Raw genomic sequence first — 15,316 nt, forward strand, 5'->3', positions numbered from 1 at the left:
CAGACGTGCTCAGCTCGTCCCCCAGCACCTGCCGTATCCCTTAACCGCCCCCCCCCCAGGTTCCTGCACCTGTGTCTGTGGCCGGGGGGCCCCATCCAGCACCCCGCCCCCCGTGTCCTGAGCCCACCCCGCTCCCTCCAGGCAGCGCTGCTGGGTCACTGCCTTCCAGAACCCCAGAACAACGGCAGAGGGCGGAACGGGAGGATGGAGCAGTCTGTGGAAACATAGCACAGGGAGCCAAATAGTTTGTTTTTTTGGAGGCATAATTTAGTCATCTTACCTAAAGCGCCTTTCACTCTTTCGCAATCCAGTACAGAAAACTCAGCACCAAAGAATGAAGGGGAACCCTCTGTTCCCCATCCCTGCCCTCCCCCTGTGCCTCAGATCCCCTCTGAATGATGACAAAATAAGGCTCACACTCAACCGCACATCATTCTGACTTATATGTATCCTTTCCCTTACACGCACACACACACACTCACACTCAAAAAGAAAATCAAAACCCACTTAAGCATTATGGGGGGATAAAAGATTTAAGAACATCTTCCTCCCCATCTGGCATGGAGACCAAACTGCCTTCCCAGCAGGGGCTCACCCCGCTTCGTCCCCGGGTCCCACTAAGGATGGCTGGCAGCGTCCACCAGTCCCCAAGGGCCCCTCCGGGCGCTCATGTGTCTGGGGTCAGTCGCTCCGTTTCTGCTTGCTGTCGATGTTGCCGTAGGCAGAGCCCTTGTCGATTTCTGTCACACCAATCATCCATCGAACTCCCATAGAAGCTGCAGAAATGGGAAGCGCGGGGAGTTAGGAGCCCCCGGGGGACTCTGCCGGGGAGAATGCGGGGAGGCCGGCTGTCGGCTGTCGGCAGACCTCAAGCAGCAGCTGAGATCTCGCTGGCTAACTTGGGGCCCAGGGCATAATCCCGCTGGAGTTCTGGAGCATGGGCGTCAGACTAGTGACATTAAAGAAACAGCGAGGCTGTTCTGCTGGTGGGTTTTAATCCTTCAACCCTTCGAGGTTGCTAAGCCACACTCCACTGTACACGAGGCTTACAGAATTCCTCTGCTTGTTATACTGGCCCCCAAGGCAAAGAGGATGCTTTTGCAAATGCAGGGCAGGAACTTAATAAACACCCTTCAGCGAAGCTGGATAACCTACCAGGAACCTGGAGAGTGCAAGAGCCCAAATGTCTATGTAGTGTCCAGCTCTGCTCTTGGGGTAAGAGAGCTGTGAACGGGGAAAAGCCCCTGGCTGCCAGCGGGATGGGCCCAAACAGAGACCAGGAGGGACCCTCGTGAGCCCGGCAGAGCCACCAGGAAGCTGGACAACAGGGCCGAGGTCACACGCTGCAGTCGAAGCTGCTGTCTCGGGCACGGCAGACTCGGTGAGCTCCTTCAGGGCAGGAGCACGTCTGAGTCCCCTGAGGAGCCCAGCACCAAGCACGTAATACACATTTCAGAGTGGATAAATGGCTGATAACTGAAATCCCCGTGTGCAAAAGCACTGTGGTCTGCGAACCGTCCCTCAGACTCACGTGGAGCCGACGGGCGAGCGCAGCCCAGCCCGACGAGGCCCGGGCGTCCCTGGGCCAGTTACAAACGGGCAGTCCTAGGAGGGCCTGTCCCAATACTAGAGCCACCATGCGGCGGCGGTGATGACACTGGAGAACCAAGGGGTGCGAAAGACATCGACTCCATTGCTCAGAGGCCTGGGAAGGGGAACGAGACCCAAATACCGACATCCCGGGCAGAGTGTAGTGAGGCTCACAGCTGATGAGGCACTGGTCTGTGGGCTCAGGGCAGTCAGCTCCTCCGAGCTCCCGGAGACCCCGTTCCGTGGGAAGGGTGTCCGGCCCCCGTTTGGGCATGCACTGCACACCCTCATCACCAAGGAGCCCCACTGAAGGTGGATAGGCTCAGTCTGCTCCCCTCCCTCCGGGGACCCCGACAACTGCAGCTCCTGGCACCTGGCCAGCACATAGCCCTCGGGGGGCGGTCCTCTGGCCTGTGTTGGGGGAGTTAAATTATTAGAAACGGGTTTTCTCCTGCACCCTCTTCTTTCTACACAGGGCAGGTAGTATTTTAATTTTCAGCATTAAAATACATTTTTCATTTTAAAAAAGATGACAGTAGGATCTACTTCAAGAATAGCAGCCAACTTGCCTATTGCAAACAGTCTAGAATTGGTTGGCTTGATCCAAAAGAAGGAGCTAGGTTTTGTGTGTTGTGAGGTGTGTAGGTGGCCACAATTTATTAGGTGAAAACTGCACTAGGGACAGTCCATCTGTGTATTTATGCATATATGTCTGAGTCCAGAAGAAGGTGCACCAAACTGTTAATGATGATTCACCTCTGGGGCGTAAGCTCAAAGGGGAATTCTGTCCCGAGACACTTCCAGTTTTATGCACTTCTGTGTGTTGGCGTCTTCTGAGCATTCAGTCAGCACCTGTGTCTTTTGCTGGAATAACTGAGCTACGTCCATTTGAAACAAGCACACAGATCACTGCATGCTTTGACTCCATGCCATGTCCTCTTGGTCTCAGGAAGGCAGGGCACACTCTGCCCGTGCTTTCCAGAGTCTCAAAGGAGGACACGTCCTCCTCAGACTCCAGGGAAGGGTACATTCCAGAGGGGCTGGCCGTGAAATGGGGCTGCCCCTCCCAGGGAATCCTACCAAGCTCCCCGCCGCCGGCTGCCTCACTTCAAAGACCAGCGGCAGTGTGCAGGGAACCCTGGGGCTGTGAAGAGACCAAAGTAGTCTGAAACTCCTGGTCAACGAAGTCGGTGTGGATTAATGCAAGGCTGCTCCCAGACCTTTCTATTCGATGCCGGGCAAGTGGCAACCGCCTTCTAGAAGCACTCGCACTTCCCCAGAGGGGCCGGGACCTGCTCTGAATGGCCAGGAGCCTTTGCCCAGTGCTGCTGGGCCCCGAAGGAAGGAATGATGAGAGTGAGCAGAGCTGAGCGGTCGCTGCTGCCTCGCCGAGCCCCAGGGGGAGCAACCACAGGTGAATTCCTCCAGGCCTGGGATTCTGGGTGTGTTTGACCGTGAGTCCTGCAAGCTAGTTTTCCCTGGCCGTCTGCAGGCTGTGCTTCCTGTTCCTAGACGCTGCGACACCTGGCACGACTGTACCCGCCCTTCTGCCTCCCCCTGTCCCCCCGTCAGATGCTCCTCACGGCAGCATGGCTGGGGCAGGGCTCTTGCTCTCTGCTTACCCACAAAGAAGACGAGGGCGAAGCTGGCCAGGGTAAGGGAAGACCCGCTGCTGATCATGTTGATGAGGAACCGGAAGAAAGGGTAGAGCAGTAGGGAGGCCCAGAACAACCAGTTGATGAGCGTCCAGGGCCGCCGGGGGGGCACCATGGCTGTCTCTGGGAAGGTGCCCGTCCTGTAGTACTCCTCCTGGAAGGCATCCTGGGGACAGAGAGGCGACCCTGAGGCACTTTGCTCGTGCATGACACCGCGCTCGTGCAGGCCCTTCCCGGGGCACCGGGGGCTGCTGTGAACTCAGCAGAACCAGGGTGGGGGGCCGCAGCACCACCCCAGCGGCATCTTGCAGGCGCCTGAGGGGTCTTCCCAGCACTGAATTTGGCGTCCCCTTCCCACAGTGACACAGAGGCGGGACGTCACAGCTCTGCCTCTAGCCCAGGCGTAGGAGCTCGAGCTTTGGTGCCAGGCCAGCCCGGGTCCATCCTAGTCGGCTCCTCGGTACTTACCTGCCTCTGGTCGGGTGGCCAGCCTCTGCGGCCCAGCTTCTGGTCGGCAAGAGGGGCAGTACTGCCTGCCCCCCAGAACAGGCCAGTGGAGAACGAACGAGACACCGAACCTGCCCTCAGTGAACGCCCGCAGAACAGACTAGAAGAACCCTGAGCCTCGGGCAGAGCCATGAGCTCGCCCTCTTGCACCTAACCCACGACAGCATGGCACTGCCCAGCAGCCCTGTGAAGTGACTGTCGAGACAGCCGGGTGGTCAGCAGGCCCCTGACCTGACAGGTTGGAGCACCTTCTCTCATTGGTGCCCGACCTGAGATTAAATACAGGAGGCCCCCCTTGTCTGCAGATACCCCGGCTTCTGGACCACCAGCGGCCGCTGCTGACTGGGACCGTGGATGAGGGGACCGCCTGTCCCTGAGTGTGTGTGTGTGTGTGTGTGTGTCACCGAGGAGCCTGCAGGGGTCTCGGTCGGGCACGGGGCGCAGCAGGGAGCCCCGAGGCCGGGCCTGCGCAGCGAGCACCCTCCAGCGGCTCCCGGGAGACCCCAGGTGCTGGTTGGTGGCCATGGGAGTGAGTGACACCATGGGGCCGGGCGACAGGCAACAGGGCCAGAGAGACCCACACCAGGATAGCAGCACCGTCCCTGGGCACCGTGTGGCATGGGGGCCGGCGACTGGCAGCCACGGGGACTTTGCCCGCTTCTAAGTATCAGCAACAAACTAAAATATCCTGAAAGCATCCTGGGGGCTGACAGCGTGCACGCTGAACAAAACCCATCTCTGGGTCACGGGGGGCCCCCGTCAGAGCCTGGTGTTCCAGTTGTCCAAAGAGTCGAGTTTCCTGGAAAACGAGCTTCCACCTACCTGGAACTTACACCCGAGGTGCCCAACTTCTCCCTTTAACAGCCTGAGAGAGCAATCTCTAAAAGAGACCATACTTCTCTTTTTTCCCCAATCAGGAGGTACTGAGTAATATGCTTTTGTCACCACGGAGAGTCATTATTAAAATGAGTCCCCAGAGCCTGTGGCTGACGCAGACAACCTCTGGGGAAGCGACAGTGACCTGTCCAATGCCCAGAGCGACGGCCCCTCACTTTGCCAAGGCCGGCCATGAACCTGGGTGATTTTTCTCATCCCAGGGTACAATAACAGGAGCCCAATAACTCGGTAAGGGGGGTGCTTCGGGCTGAATGCTTGTGTCCCCCCGGAATCTCTATGTGGAAGCCTAATCCCTGGTGGGCTGGGCTCGGGACACTCTCAGGCTCCTGATCTGGCCCCCGAGCCCGTGAGATTTACAGGCCACCCGGTCTCTGGCCCTTTGACATAGAAGCCTGACGGGACTGAGACGGGAGGGCGTACTTCCGGGCCTTTAAAAAACAGCTTTATTGAGGTGTCATTTACATACCATCAAACTCCCCCATTTTAAAAACGGGCCTTTTTTTTTTTTTAATTCTTTTGCTTAAGAGTTTTGATAGGTACCCGTCTACTGTGATGTTTCTTCGGGGAACCTGTCTGCTTTTCCCGTCTCGGGCCAGAAAGACACTCGCTAAAGCCAAAAGTTATTTGTGCCTCCAGCAAGAGGAAAAAGCACCCCCTTTCCTAGGGGTCCGAACTCATTCACTCCAGAGTTTTCTTTTTCTGTTTTGCTTAGAAAACTGAATCTCTCCCCAAGACCCCTCACTGCCCCCCAGGGACTGGTGCCGTAGCCCTTGCTGGCCTTCCAGGGGCATCACTGTGGCTCTGTGACCTGCAGGGTGGGACAGGGAGCGCCTGGCCAGGGCCCGATGTCCACTCCAGCAGCAGGACGTTCCTGGCCCCTCCCGGCCATGTCACGTCCTTTGCAATCAAGTCTGCCCTACGGGGAGATGGCCGGGGTTAATGATGCTTCCATTTTTTGTTGCCGTCTGTTAGCATTGCGTGGCATAGGGTAAGCTGGAATTGGGGAACGTATTTAGTGAAAGGGGAATTTGTTTCCAGAAAGAAATCTCAACCCCGAAGTCTAAAGGGGGAGATGCTCCCAACAAAGGACAAACCCCTGAGTGCTCAGAGTCTGCAGCACATAACAAGCCCCGAGACACGGCACCAAAGGCCAGGCCGTCCTCAAAGAGCTGGACCGGCTGGCTCCGCAAAATAAAATGTCTTTGCTAAGTCCCTGGGGGAGAAAGGAGGGAGGGAGGGGCAGAGGGAAGAGCAGAGAAAGAAAGAGAGGGACAGGAGGTCAGAGCTGGCTCCCCTGTCAGCGGGCCGGGGCAGGAGGGACCCTTCAGAGGACAGCGCTCCCCGTGCAGGCAGACCTCAGGCCCGAGCGTGTTGTGTGCAAAGGCCTGCACCACGGGGCCCAGACGGAGAGCCTGCCGCCACTCCAAGGAGCAGTGCCCTCGGGGTCCATGCAGAAGCCATCGCCAGCGTGGAAAACCCTTCGTTCTTGTGCTTGAAGCATTGCCTGCTGGCTTCTGCACCCCACACAGAGCAGCTCCCAACCGCGGCCCCCGTGGACCCTCCACACCCACAGGACAGCTCGGACGCCGCTTCCTTCACCCGCTTTCAGCGTGCACCGTTAATGGCTAATTCCTCATCCCTTCGGCAGACTTCAGACTGCCAGCCAGCGGAGTAAGGAAGTAACAAGTCAGAAATGAAAAGTCAGAATTGGTTCAAACCATATCATGGGGTAACCATGATGGCTCAGGGGAAAAGCGATTTGGGCACTGCCGTTGTCCCCAAAGAGATCATGGGAGGTCACGGGTGGTTTCCCGAAGCCCCCACCCTGCAGCCAGCGGCGGTCCTGGATGCTGACAGGCCATCAGCGTTGTGCCTTTTCTAAACGCTAAATCTGTTCCACTTAAAGGACGGCCCCATTTTCAGAGATGATGCCCTTCCTACTTGAGAGTATTAAAATGGCAGCGGTAGATAGTGGATTTCTTTTTATGTTCCTGCCTGAACAGAATGAAACATTGCCACGTCCCTGTTTGGCCGCCCAGCACCCCCTCCCACACTTTGCAGACACTTTACTTGTCCGTGAAAGCAAAGCCAGAGAATTGCTGCCCCGAAGTCCAAAGCTCAACGTCAGCAGAACTGTCTTTCAACACCATGCATCTGAAAGGTGACGCTTAACACAGAACCCCACTTTGGCAAGCGTGGTGGGGCACCGGGATTTCTGGTACACAAAGTCCCAGGCCCATCGAGGCTCCTGAGGGGACAGGGCTGCCACAGAAACGACAGGATGCTGGGGTTCCTCCCCGTCTGTTCACAGTTCCTCTTGGAGGCACCGCTGACCCCTCCTGTTCACTGCTCAGGTGGCCTCTCTGGGGAAAAGGCCAGCCTCCCAGGTCTGCTCATAGACGTGGCCCGTAGGGAGATGGGAGCTGGGCATGTCACTCTCTGGACCTCAGTTTCTTTGCACCAGATGATCGTTTTGAGAACCCCTTCCAAACTGAACCCTATCATTTTAATGCATATGTAGTTTAGAGAAAAGCCTCTGGAGAGACCTCATCAGGAAGGAGAGGTGGCTCTTCGCTGAACGCCCAAGTGGTTCGGGTCACACAATGGCCACCAGTCTCCCGCCTCAACACAGCAGAGAACGGGCCGGGCCCGTGGAGAAAAACCTCCTTTGCTTTGGTGGGTTTGAGGCCCGCGTTTGTTAGATTTGTTTGTGTGGTTCTTTGCGAAAGCATTCCTTTCCGAGGCCTTAGCGCATGTTTCTTCTCGCTAATAGTGACATGTTTACCGCCCAGATGATTAAACCAGAAAACAGCACAAGGAAAAATGCCGCCCCGTGCGTGAAACCAGAGGAAAAGAATATATATCGTTGGCGTGTTTCTGTCAGGCCCAGGCCTGTAGCAGCACAGAACCTTCCCAACTGGGAACCCCGTTTAAAAGCATCCGCAGTACGTTTCCAAGCACGGGCCCACAGGCCATGGGTCTGAGGCGGCCTCTGAGAAATACGCATTTCTAGGCCCCCCCGGACCTACGGGGTGAATCTCCGAGGCTGAGGGGGCTGCACGGTCCCCGCTCTGTGACAGGTCCCTGTGTGCTGTTTGGAAGAGGAGACTGGATGTCTATCCCTATACCCGTCCAGAAATGACCCCAAAATGGCAAGTTCTGCAAAAGTGACTTTTTGGGAACACAGGAGTGACTTCTTGCTGTGAGAGCATCAGGATCTTGATCCCCAAACAGCATATTTGTAAGAAGTCTCTACTTAATCTGATGGTGGTGATCTGGGGGTCTTTGGGGCCAAAACACATTCCCAAAGGAAGGATTAGAATGCTTATCCAACTGGAGCAGACAGCCCATCAAGTTCCGTGTGATTATCTTCCCTAGCGGAGTGGGGAGAAAAAGACAGCACCTGCCAGCCGGTCTGTATTTATGGAATTCAGCACCAGGAAGTCAGTATCCTACTCTGTGTACTCGATTCTAGGCTGGTTTGGCCTTAAAATGCATGATGAATCAGAAATAAGTCTCTATGGGCAGCGAGACGTGGTCAAAAAAACGCCTTCCTTACTAGGTGGGCGCTAACCTTTTCTCCTTCATAAGATCAAGCAGTTAGGGCCCTAAGAATGCAACTCCCTCTGCCCCCTGCACATGTCTGAGGAGAGAACCCAATGAAAGGTAAGGCCCTGCTCAGAGGAAGGAAAGAAGGTGTGTGTGCGGCGGAGGGGCCTGGGGGGCTGCTGAAGAGCTAGAGCACAGCCAGGAAGTGGGGGGCACGGGGCCAGAGCAAACCCAGCAGAGGTGGAGTCTTGCAAGCCTCCATCTTGCCTGTGCTCGCGGTTTTGAGACCCTACAGGCAGCCACATTGTAGGTCCGAGGCCATCGGGATCATCCGCATCGCTGAAAGAACTCTACCCCCCAAGAACCAGAGGCTACTTTTGCTAAGTAGACACGGGCTGTTGGGGGCCATCACTTTTCTGTCCACTACACCCATCATCCTTCCCATGAAGCCCCCTTAAAACCCACCTTGCTATAGTCTTCCCCCCCCCCGCCAAGTAGAGCATCAGCCCCAGCGTGGCTGCTAACTGGGGTGTTGCCACTATCGGATCCCAGGGCCCCCACAGTGCACCCACAGCTGCACCTCGAAATGGGTCCTGGGATCCCGCACAGCCACCCCGCCGCACTGACCTTCTCCTGGTAGAGTTTGTGGAGCCAGGCTGAACACTCGTCCTCCTCTTCGGGGACTTCTTCTAGAGGAATCCGCCTGCAAAGCAGAGAGCAGCTGGTAGGGAGGCGGCCAGCACCAGTGCCCCAACCACGGTTCATAACGATGCTGGACATCCCCGGGCTTTACTGAGGGAGCCTGGGTCTTGTGGGTGTGCGGACGGCAATTCAGTTGACAGGCAGAAATTCATACCCATGTTGGGGAGATCCGGGCCCAGATGCAGTGCTGGTCCCTGAAGGAAGGGCCTGCTCTGGCAGGTTCGGGGACTCAGGCGGTGTCAGCCGAGGACTCCTGCCTCTCCCTGTCCTCCCTCCCGACCTCATGGAGAGTCTCCAAACATCTGGGGTTTGCCCCTCCGAGAGAGGGCAGTTTCCCATTTGCCACCTGTTATAATCCGACATACACAGAGTCTACACATAGCTGAAACCGTGCTGGTGCTTCTCCCCGCCGGGTAATGACTTCATACAGTGGTGAATGAAGTGTCTCCCGTCCAATGACCGCTTCGGTCTCTTGGACAGTGCGGAGGCTGATATGCTGCAAGGGTCTGGACAAATAGAAGGCCGTGTATCTTGGGGAACATGGAGAAAGCAGGGGACCCGGTCAGGCCTTGTGGCCCTTTGCTCACCAGAAGTGGATGAGGTTCGAGGGTGGCTCTGGGGCCACCTGCCAACAGCCCCCCTGAGCAAGGGGGGTTCAGTAGACCACATCTCCTGTTGCCCTATTGCAGATCTAGTTCTGTCTGTCTGCAGGCTGCTGGCTTTTGTGACCTCCAGGCATATTTATTCACCCTGATGTTGTGCACAGGAAATTCTGCGTCCCCCATGACAGCCATGGGGGGCTTCACGTCCCTCTCTGGCTCAGGACTACCTTAGTCATAAGGTACATTTTTAGGACGTATCCATCACACTGTAGCCTGTTAAGAGAACGTGGGATTCCATCTTAGAGGCTGTATTGTACGGGGCGGTTTTCACACAATGAAAAATCACCCCGTAAACTCCTCCACGTCCTCCCACGAATACCGACTCCTTCGCTCTTTCTGGCTCACTCTGGTTTGGAAACCAGATGTCTAACTGTGTTTCTTGAAAAAGGATAGGGAGCCTGCATACTGTTTATTTGGATAGTAGGCGTTTAAGGCCCTTTCGCTCTTTTCAAGAACTTCCTTGACATTCCTGCCCTTGCTGTTTTAATACTTTGCATTGAGGTAAAGCACAAGAAAGCCTGTTCCCCTCTGAGGGGGTACCTGCGCCATGAGGACAAGTGTGTGGAGAGGCACAGTCTTGCCCTCAGGCCAGGAGAGCACCAGCTTCCGTGGGCCCACGTGGTATGGTTTTGGCTGTTTACACCTCATTCCTACATGTGCTCCAGAGAAGCAGTTACCTGAGAGGCGGCCTAGTGGGTACGATGATCTTGAATAGTGCTCCAGGTTTCCCCAAATAGCTGGGGCCCAGCTGGCCCCGGAGTGGGGCTCCTGCCAGGTGTCGGTAAGAGCTCACGGGGCAAAGCCTCCTTTACACCTGGGAGAAGGCCTCCCTCCGGAAGGTTGGTTTTCCTGCCCTCATCTGCCTTCAACTGCGGAATAAGGTAGACTGTCCGCTGTGGCATTAGGAAACAGGAATAATTAGGATGCTTCTTTCCTATTTGTAAGGGGGAGCCAAAGTCCTCTCCAGCTAGGAAGCTATTTAATTCAGGCTGTCAGTCCATCAAAACATCTCTCCTGGAAGGTCTGAGCCCTTCTTGCAGCCTTGTGGTGACGATCAGCCGCTGAATTTACATCGTCCTGTGTTGTCATACTTCAGTATCTGCAAGGTCTTTTTAAAAAGAAATCAGAATGTTCTCGAACACTTGGCTAGTTCTCCAAGAGCGGGCACGTCGGATCATCTTGGTTAGCCTTCTGGGAAGACAACCTAGTGTGAAGGAAACCAGCGCCATCCCTCAGCCCTGTCGTGCTGGGTTTTATGCGTGAGTCCCAGCTGGGTTTTACTGTCTGCCGTATCCCTCAGTTATTTCCCGTTCATCTCGATGACATTGCAGGAGACCAGGGTGAGCCCCGTTCTGTAAGCTGATCCAGCGGGCCAAGAGAACGGGTTTGTCTAATACCTTGTGAAATCTTTTCAATAAAATCGTAATTGCTTGGGATATAACACATAAGTAAGATACTGCTAAAATGTTCTTCATTTGTTTCTAGACCTCCTTATAAGTTTTACGTGTTCTTATCTGTATATATCTGTATGTAGCAAACACATCCTCCAAGAAAAGGGGTCAGTGAAATAATCTCTTCATACTCAGTCTCAAAATGACTCTAAAATACTATCTTCCGTCTGTCCAACCTGAGCTCTATGATGAGTATGAGTTGGTCAGAGAGAATCAGAAAGTAGAGGCTTCCCTGATTATTGACATTAGTGCTGTGTGTCTTGAGTTCCTAATATAAACACAGACTGTGAAGTTCATTTCATTACAGAAGGCAGACAAGAAAATACAAAACAGACTTCCCTGGAAAGAGGTCTGTAGGCCATTTGTGATTTAATTACTTTGATGGGCGCTGTTTTGGAAAGGAAATGGAACCAACTTACCTGACATATAAATCGGCATGATATTTCTTCCCATTTAGGACCCCCAACAGTGTTGGATTTTCATTATTTCTGAAATTGAGTGTACAGTCATATACAGCTGAAACTATAAAAAAATAAAACAAATACAAAGCAGTATATAGCGTGTGAACCCAAGTTTGTTTTGTAGATACACACATTGGAAAACAATGATGAAATTCGCTAACTGGTTATCTCAGGATGGTGGGATGACTGGGTTCTTCCTCATGCTTTTCTATACTGTCCAAATGCCCTACATTGAACACACATCACCTTTTGTAACCAGAAGAGCACACCTCAACTCAGTAACTGAGAACAGAGTGATTACTGGGGTCAGAACAGTTTGAAGCAATACTGCAGTGTCCCGTCTAGAAGTTTTGCAACAATATCTAGACAGGTATCAGTCATGAGATCAGTCAGTCTAGAGCACCCTATCCAAGGATGCGTCTGAGTTTATGGCGGTGTAACCATTTTACGAGCGTTTCTCCCCCTAGAGAAGTAAGATAGCTACAAAACTAGAATAAGATGCTGGAGACATCTTAAGGACTTGAACTAGAGTCCGTTGAAACGTGGCTAAGAAGCAAAGAACGGGTGATGTGAGTGCATCTGCCCAACAGTGAGCTGACCTGTCAGCAAGTTACGTCAGCATGGAGTGCTGGGGCCGCAGGGCCTGGCCCGGGCTCCATAACTGCTCAGTGGATGGAGGGGTGCAGAATGCATGAAGGACCGTGAGTGAGCAGAAATACAGCGTGCAGACAGGACAGCAGGACGGGACAGTAGAAAGAACACGAGTTTTGAAGTCGGCCTGGTGCCTGGGGGACCCTCTCTTGGACGTGCCACTCAGCCGCCCTGAGCCTAGTTCCCCTGGAGAAGGGGACCCACGATGCCTTCCTCATAGGCTTGTTGAGCTGGCCAAAGTCTGCACTTCCCACGGGGCCTGGCACGCCGTGACAATAGATCGTGAGCCCAGTACTTTATGGAGAGCTTGGCATATGTGCAGTTACTATGCATAAAGCGGGTGGATGACAGGAGGGTCCGACAGGAGGGTCCTCTCGGTCTAGTTGGGGATACGAAGAACCAAGATTCAAAAATCAGAAAACCACTGTCCATTTTCTTCCACCTGTTGCCTGGCCGCCAGGTGGGGTCTGCAGGAGGCGCCCTAGCAGCTCCTTAGTCTTAGCTGAGGAGAGGGGGGTCTCTCCTGCTGTCTCGCAGGAATGCCCGGGGTAGCTCCCAACCCCCAGCAAGCTAGACCACTGCCCCTTCCTGTCCTGGGCCTGGAGGCTGGCTGTCTCCCTGGTGGGGGGAGGCGTCACTCTCCACGCACAGAGTGAGGCTGCTGGAGAACAACCTCCATGTTGCATTTGGCAGGCATTATGCTAAAAGGCACTCAGGCTGTATGCGGTGTGGCAGGTGGGGTCACAGGGTCTGAGAGCAAGAAGGGGTCACGGACGGAGCTCATGTAGTTCAGTGGGTTTCCAACCTCCTTCCTTCAGACTGGCTCTTACACAGGAACCTGAAGTATATACAACAGAAGTGGGGTTACTTTGGTCAATCAAGGACCGGGGGTGGGGGCAGCCACAGGGGTTCCCCAGAGGACAGCCTAAAAACTAATGATTTGCACAATCCCCTCCTTTTCCAGAGGGGCAACCCCAAGAGAAGTGTCTTGAAGTGATAAAACGGCCCAATGACATCCACCTGCCTGCAAAGCCCTTGAGAAGGAGGGGAGCCCGAGAGCCCCTGGCCCCCCCCCCGGCCCCCCCAGGGGGCAGCCTGGGTGTGAGCCCCAGCCTCGGTGTATTAGCTGAGCCACTCAGAATAAGTTCCTTAAATTCTCTCTGAGCCCCAACGTCCTCATCTGTATATTGGAAGTAAAACAAAGGTTCCTTCATTGGATCTGGCCCGCACACTCTGGCCATGCCAGGTGGGACGAGCTTGCCCTGGGGCGAATCCGAAGTGCCCTCGGAGGGCTGGCCCCTATGCCGGAACAGGGGCCACAGCCTGCCCGCGGGTGGCCTGGACGGCTGCGCCGGCCCGCCAAGCTCAGCCACGGCGGAACCCACGGGAAACCAGACCCAGAAGCGGGGCACCCCCACCAGGGGGCGAGGGTGAGGCGAGCAGGCTCCTCCCCGCGGCCGACGTTTGACCGCATGTCAGTGCCAGGCCTAGGCCGAGTCCTCTGCCTGTTTTCTCCTGTAACCCTCCTTGCGGCTCTCGGGAAGTGTGGCGAGCCGATGCGCCCAGGGCCACACGGCCGGCATCGGGTCGGGTCTCCCGGCTCGCTCGGACCCCGCTGGGCGGTGCAGGATGCAAGCGGCTGCGGCCTGGGAGGCCGGAGGAGGGACGGGCGACAGGCCGGCGACCTCCGCCCGGGGTCGCTGGGGTCAGGCGGGCCAGGGGCGGCCGGGAGCTCCGTGACAGGCCCGTTCTATCCCCGGGGTGAATGCAGCGCAGACAGCTGGGAGGCCGAGCAGAGGGAGCTCAGAGCCGCAAGGTAGTGCGCGGGAGGCGGGCTGCGGGGCCGCGGGGCCGCGGGGCCGCGGAGGACTAGCGGGGTGGTGTCGGGGCAGGAGGCAACCTGGCTCAGCTCGGGGGGGGGCAGGGGGTGGACGGCGGGCGGGGCCGCACGGCATGGCTGGGGGGGGTCTCGGGGCACCTGCGGGGTGGGCCCCCCCCCGTGGGCGTGCCACCCGGCGGGTTCACGGCCACGGGCTCGGGCGGGCCCAGAGGCGGCGGGTTACACGCGTCCCCGCGTGCAGGCGGCGCCGCAGGAGACCCCTCGCCCGCCGCTCAGCTCCCTTGGCTCACAAGAGGGAGAGGAGACCTGGGGGCGCGAAGACAGACGACCGTGTGCGGACAGAAGCTGGGGACCAGCCGCCCAACTCCCGCCAGGGCGGCATCTGGCCCCCGGGAGGGGGTTGGGGGACGTGGGGACACCAGTGCGACCTGGGACCTGCCCTGAGCCCAAGGCCCGCCGCCCTCCCGGCCTCCCCCGGCCTCCCCCGGGGCCTCATGGGGCCAGAGGAAGGTGGGGGTTTGAGAGGAGGGCGGGCTGCCCGGGAGGACGAGGAGCAAAGCTCGTGCTGCCAGGCCCAAGTGCCGAGGATTTAAGACGAGACAGAGTCCTGACAAGAGCCTGGAAACAAAAGCTGCTGCTTTCTGATTCTCACCCACGGGGACCCAGGGCTCAGGGCTCCAGACTCAGGGGGGTCAGCGGGCACAGAGGGTAAGGTCACGGAGTTCATCAGCTGGAGGCAGCTGGGGCCAACCCATGGGCAAGAAATGCCAAACAAAGCAAAACGACGCCAAAACCCTGGGCTAACGAGGTGTGGGGTCAGGCTGAACCCGGGGAGGACCAGGGGAGGGAGGACCTAGGGAGTCCACAAGGTCACCACAGCCTTGCAGTTCCAGTGCTGAGCATTAGAGGGCAGTGTTTGCTCAGCGTGCGTGTGTGGGGAGTGCGCGTGCCTATGAGAGTGAGTGAGTGTGTGTGTGTGAGAGAGAGAGAGAGAGAGAGAGAGAGAGAGAGTGAGAACGCCAGCAGGCAGTGGCCTGGATCCTAGCTATCCATCCTTTGTGCCCTGTCTGCCCTCCTAGCTACCAGCCACAATCAGCTGGGGAGCACTGCCAGGGGAGAGCTATTCAGATTGGGGTGCTGGGGTGCGGTCTCCTTGCTGCAGGGGGCAGGGGACACCGGGCTCTTCCTTACCTACATTTCTCAAACTCCTCACGGTGATGGCGAAGCCTTTGGTGCGTGGCAGCAGGTGGTACTTGAGGCTGGGCAGCCCCTTGGCTTGGGCCACCTGCATGCTGATCTGGTGCTTCTTCTCCGTGAACCGAGTGCCCTCACAGTGAATCAGGAACTGGAG

At 56.4% G+C, this 15,316-nt stretch overlaps 1 protein-coding gene across 8 annotated transcripts in view; it reads right to left on the bottom strand.

Moving 5' to 3' along the window:
* Positions 1-226: 226 nt before the first annotated feature.
* Positions 227-15,316, bottom strand: part of AGPAT4 (1-acylglycerol-3-phosphate O-acyltransferase 4) — a 123,023-nt gene continuing 107,933 nt past the window's right edge. For all 8 annotated transcript variants that reach the window (XM_045865851.3, XM_064598324.1, XM_064598323.1 and 5 more), the window contains 5 exons: positions 15,157-15,310; positions 11,433-11,535; positions 8,826-8,901; positions 3,213-3,411; positions 227-776 (listed from right to left, as the gene is read on the bottom strand). In XM_045865851.3, the coding sequence (XP_045721807.1) occupies positions 682-776; positions 3,213-3,411; positions 8,826-8,901; positions 11,433-11,535; positions 15,157-15,310 (627 nt within the window). In that variant the 3' untranslated portion in view covers positions 227-681. The remainder of the gene's footprint in view (positions 777-3,212; positions 3,412-8,825; positions 8,902-11,432; positions 11,536-15,156; positions 15,311-15,316) is intronic.

Source organism: Mirounga angustirostris, unplaced genomic scaffold (assembly GCF_029215605.1).
Source record: "Mirounga angustirostris isolate CCGP_5_RB_7025 unplaced genomic scaffold, mMirAng1.0.hap1 SCAF_8, whole genome shotgun sequence".
NCBI classification, from domain to species: Eukaryota; Metazoa; Chordata; class Mammalia; order Carnivora; family Phocidae; genus Mirounga; species Mirounga angustirostris.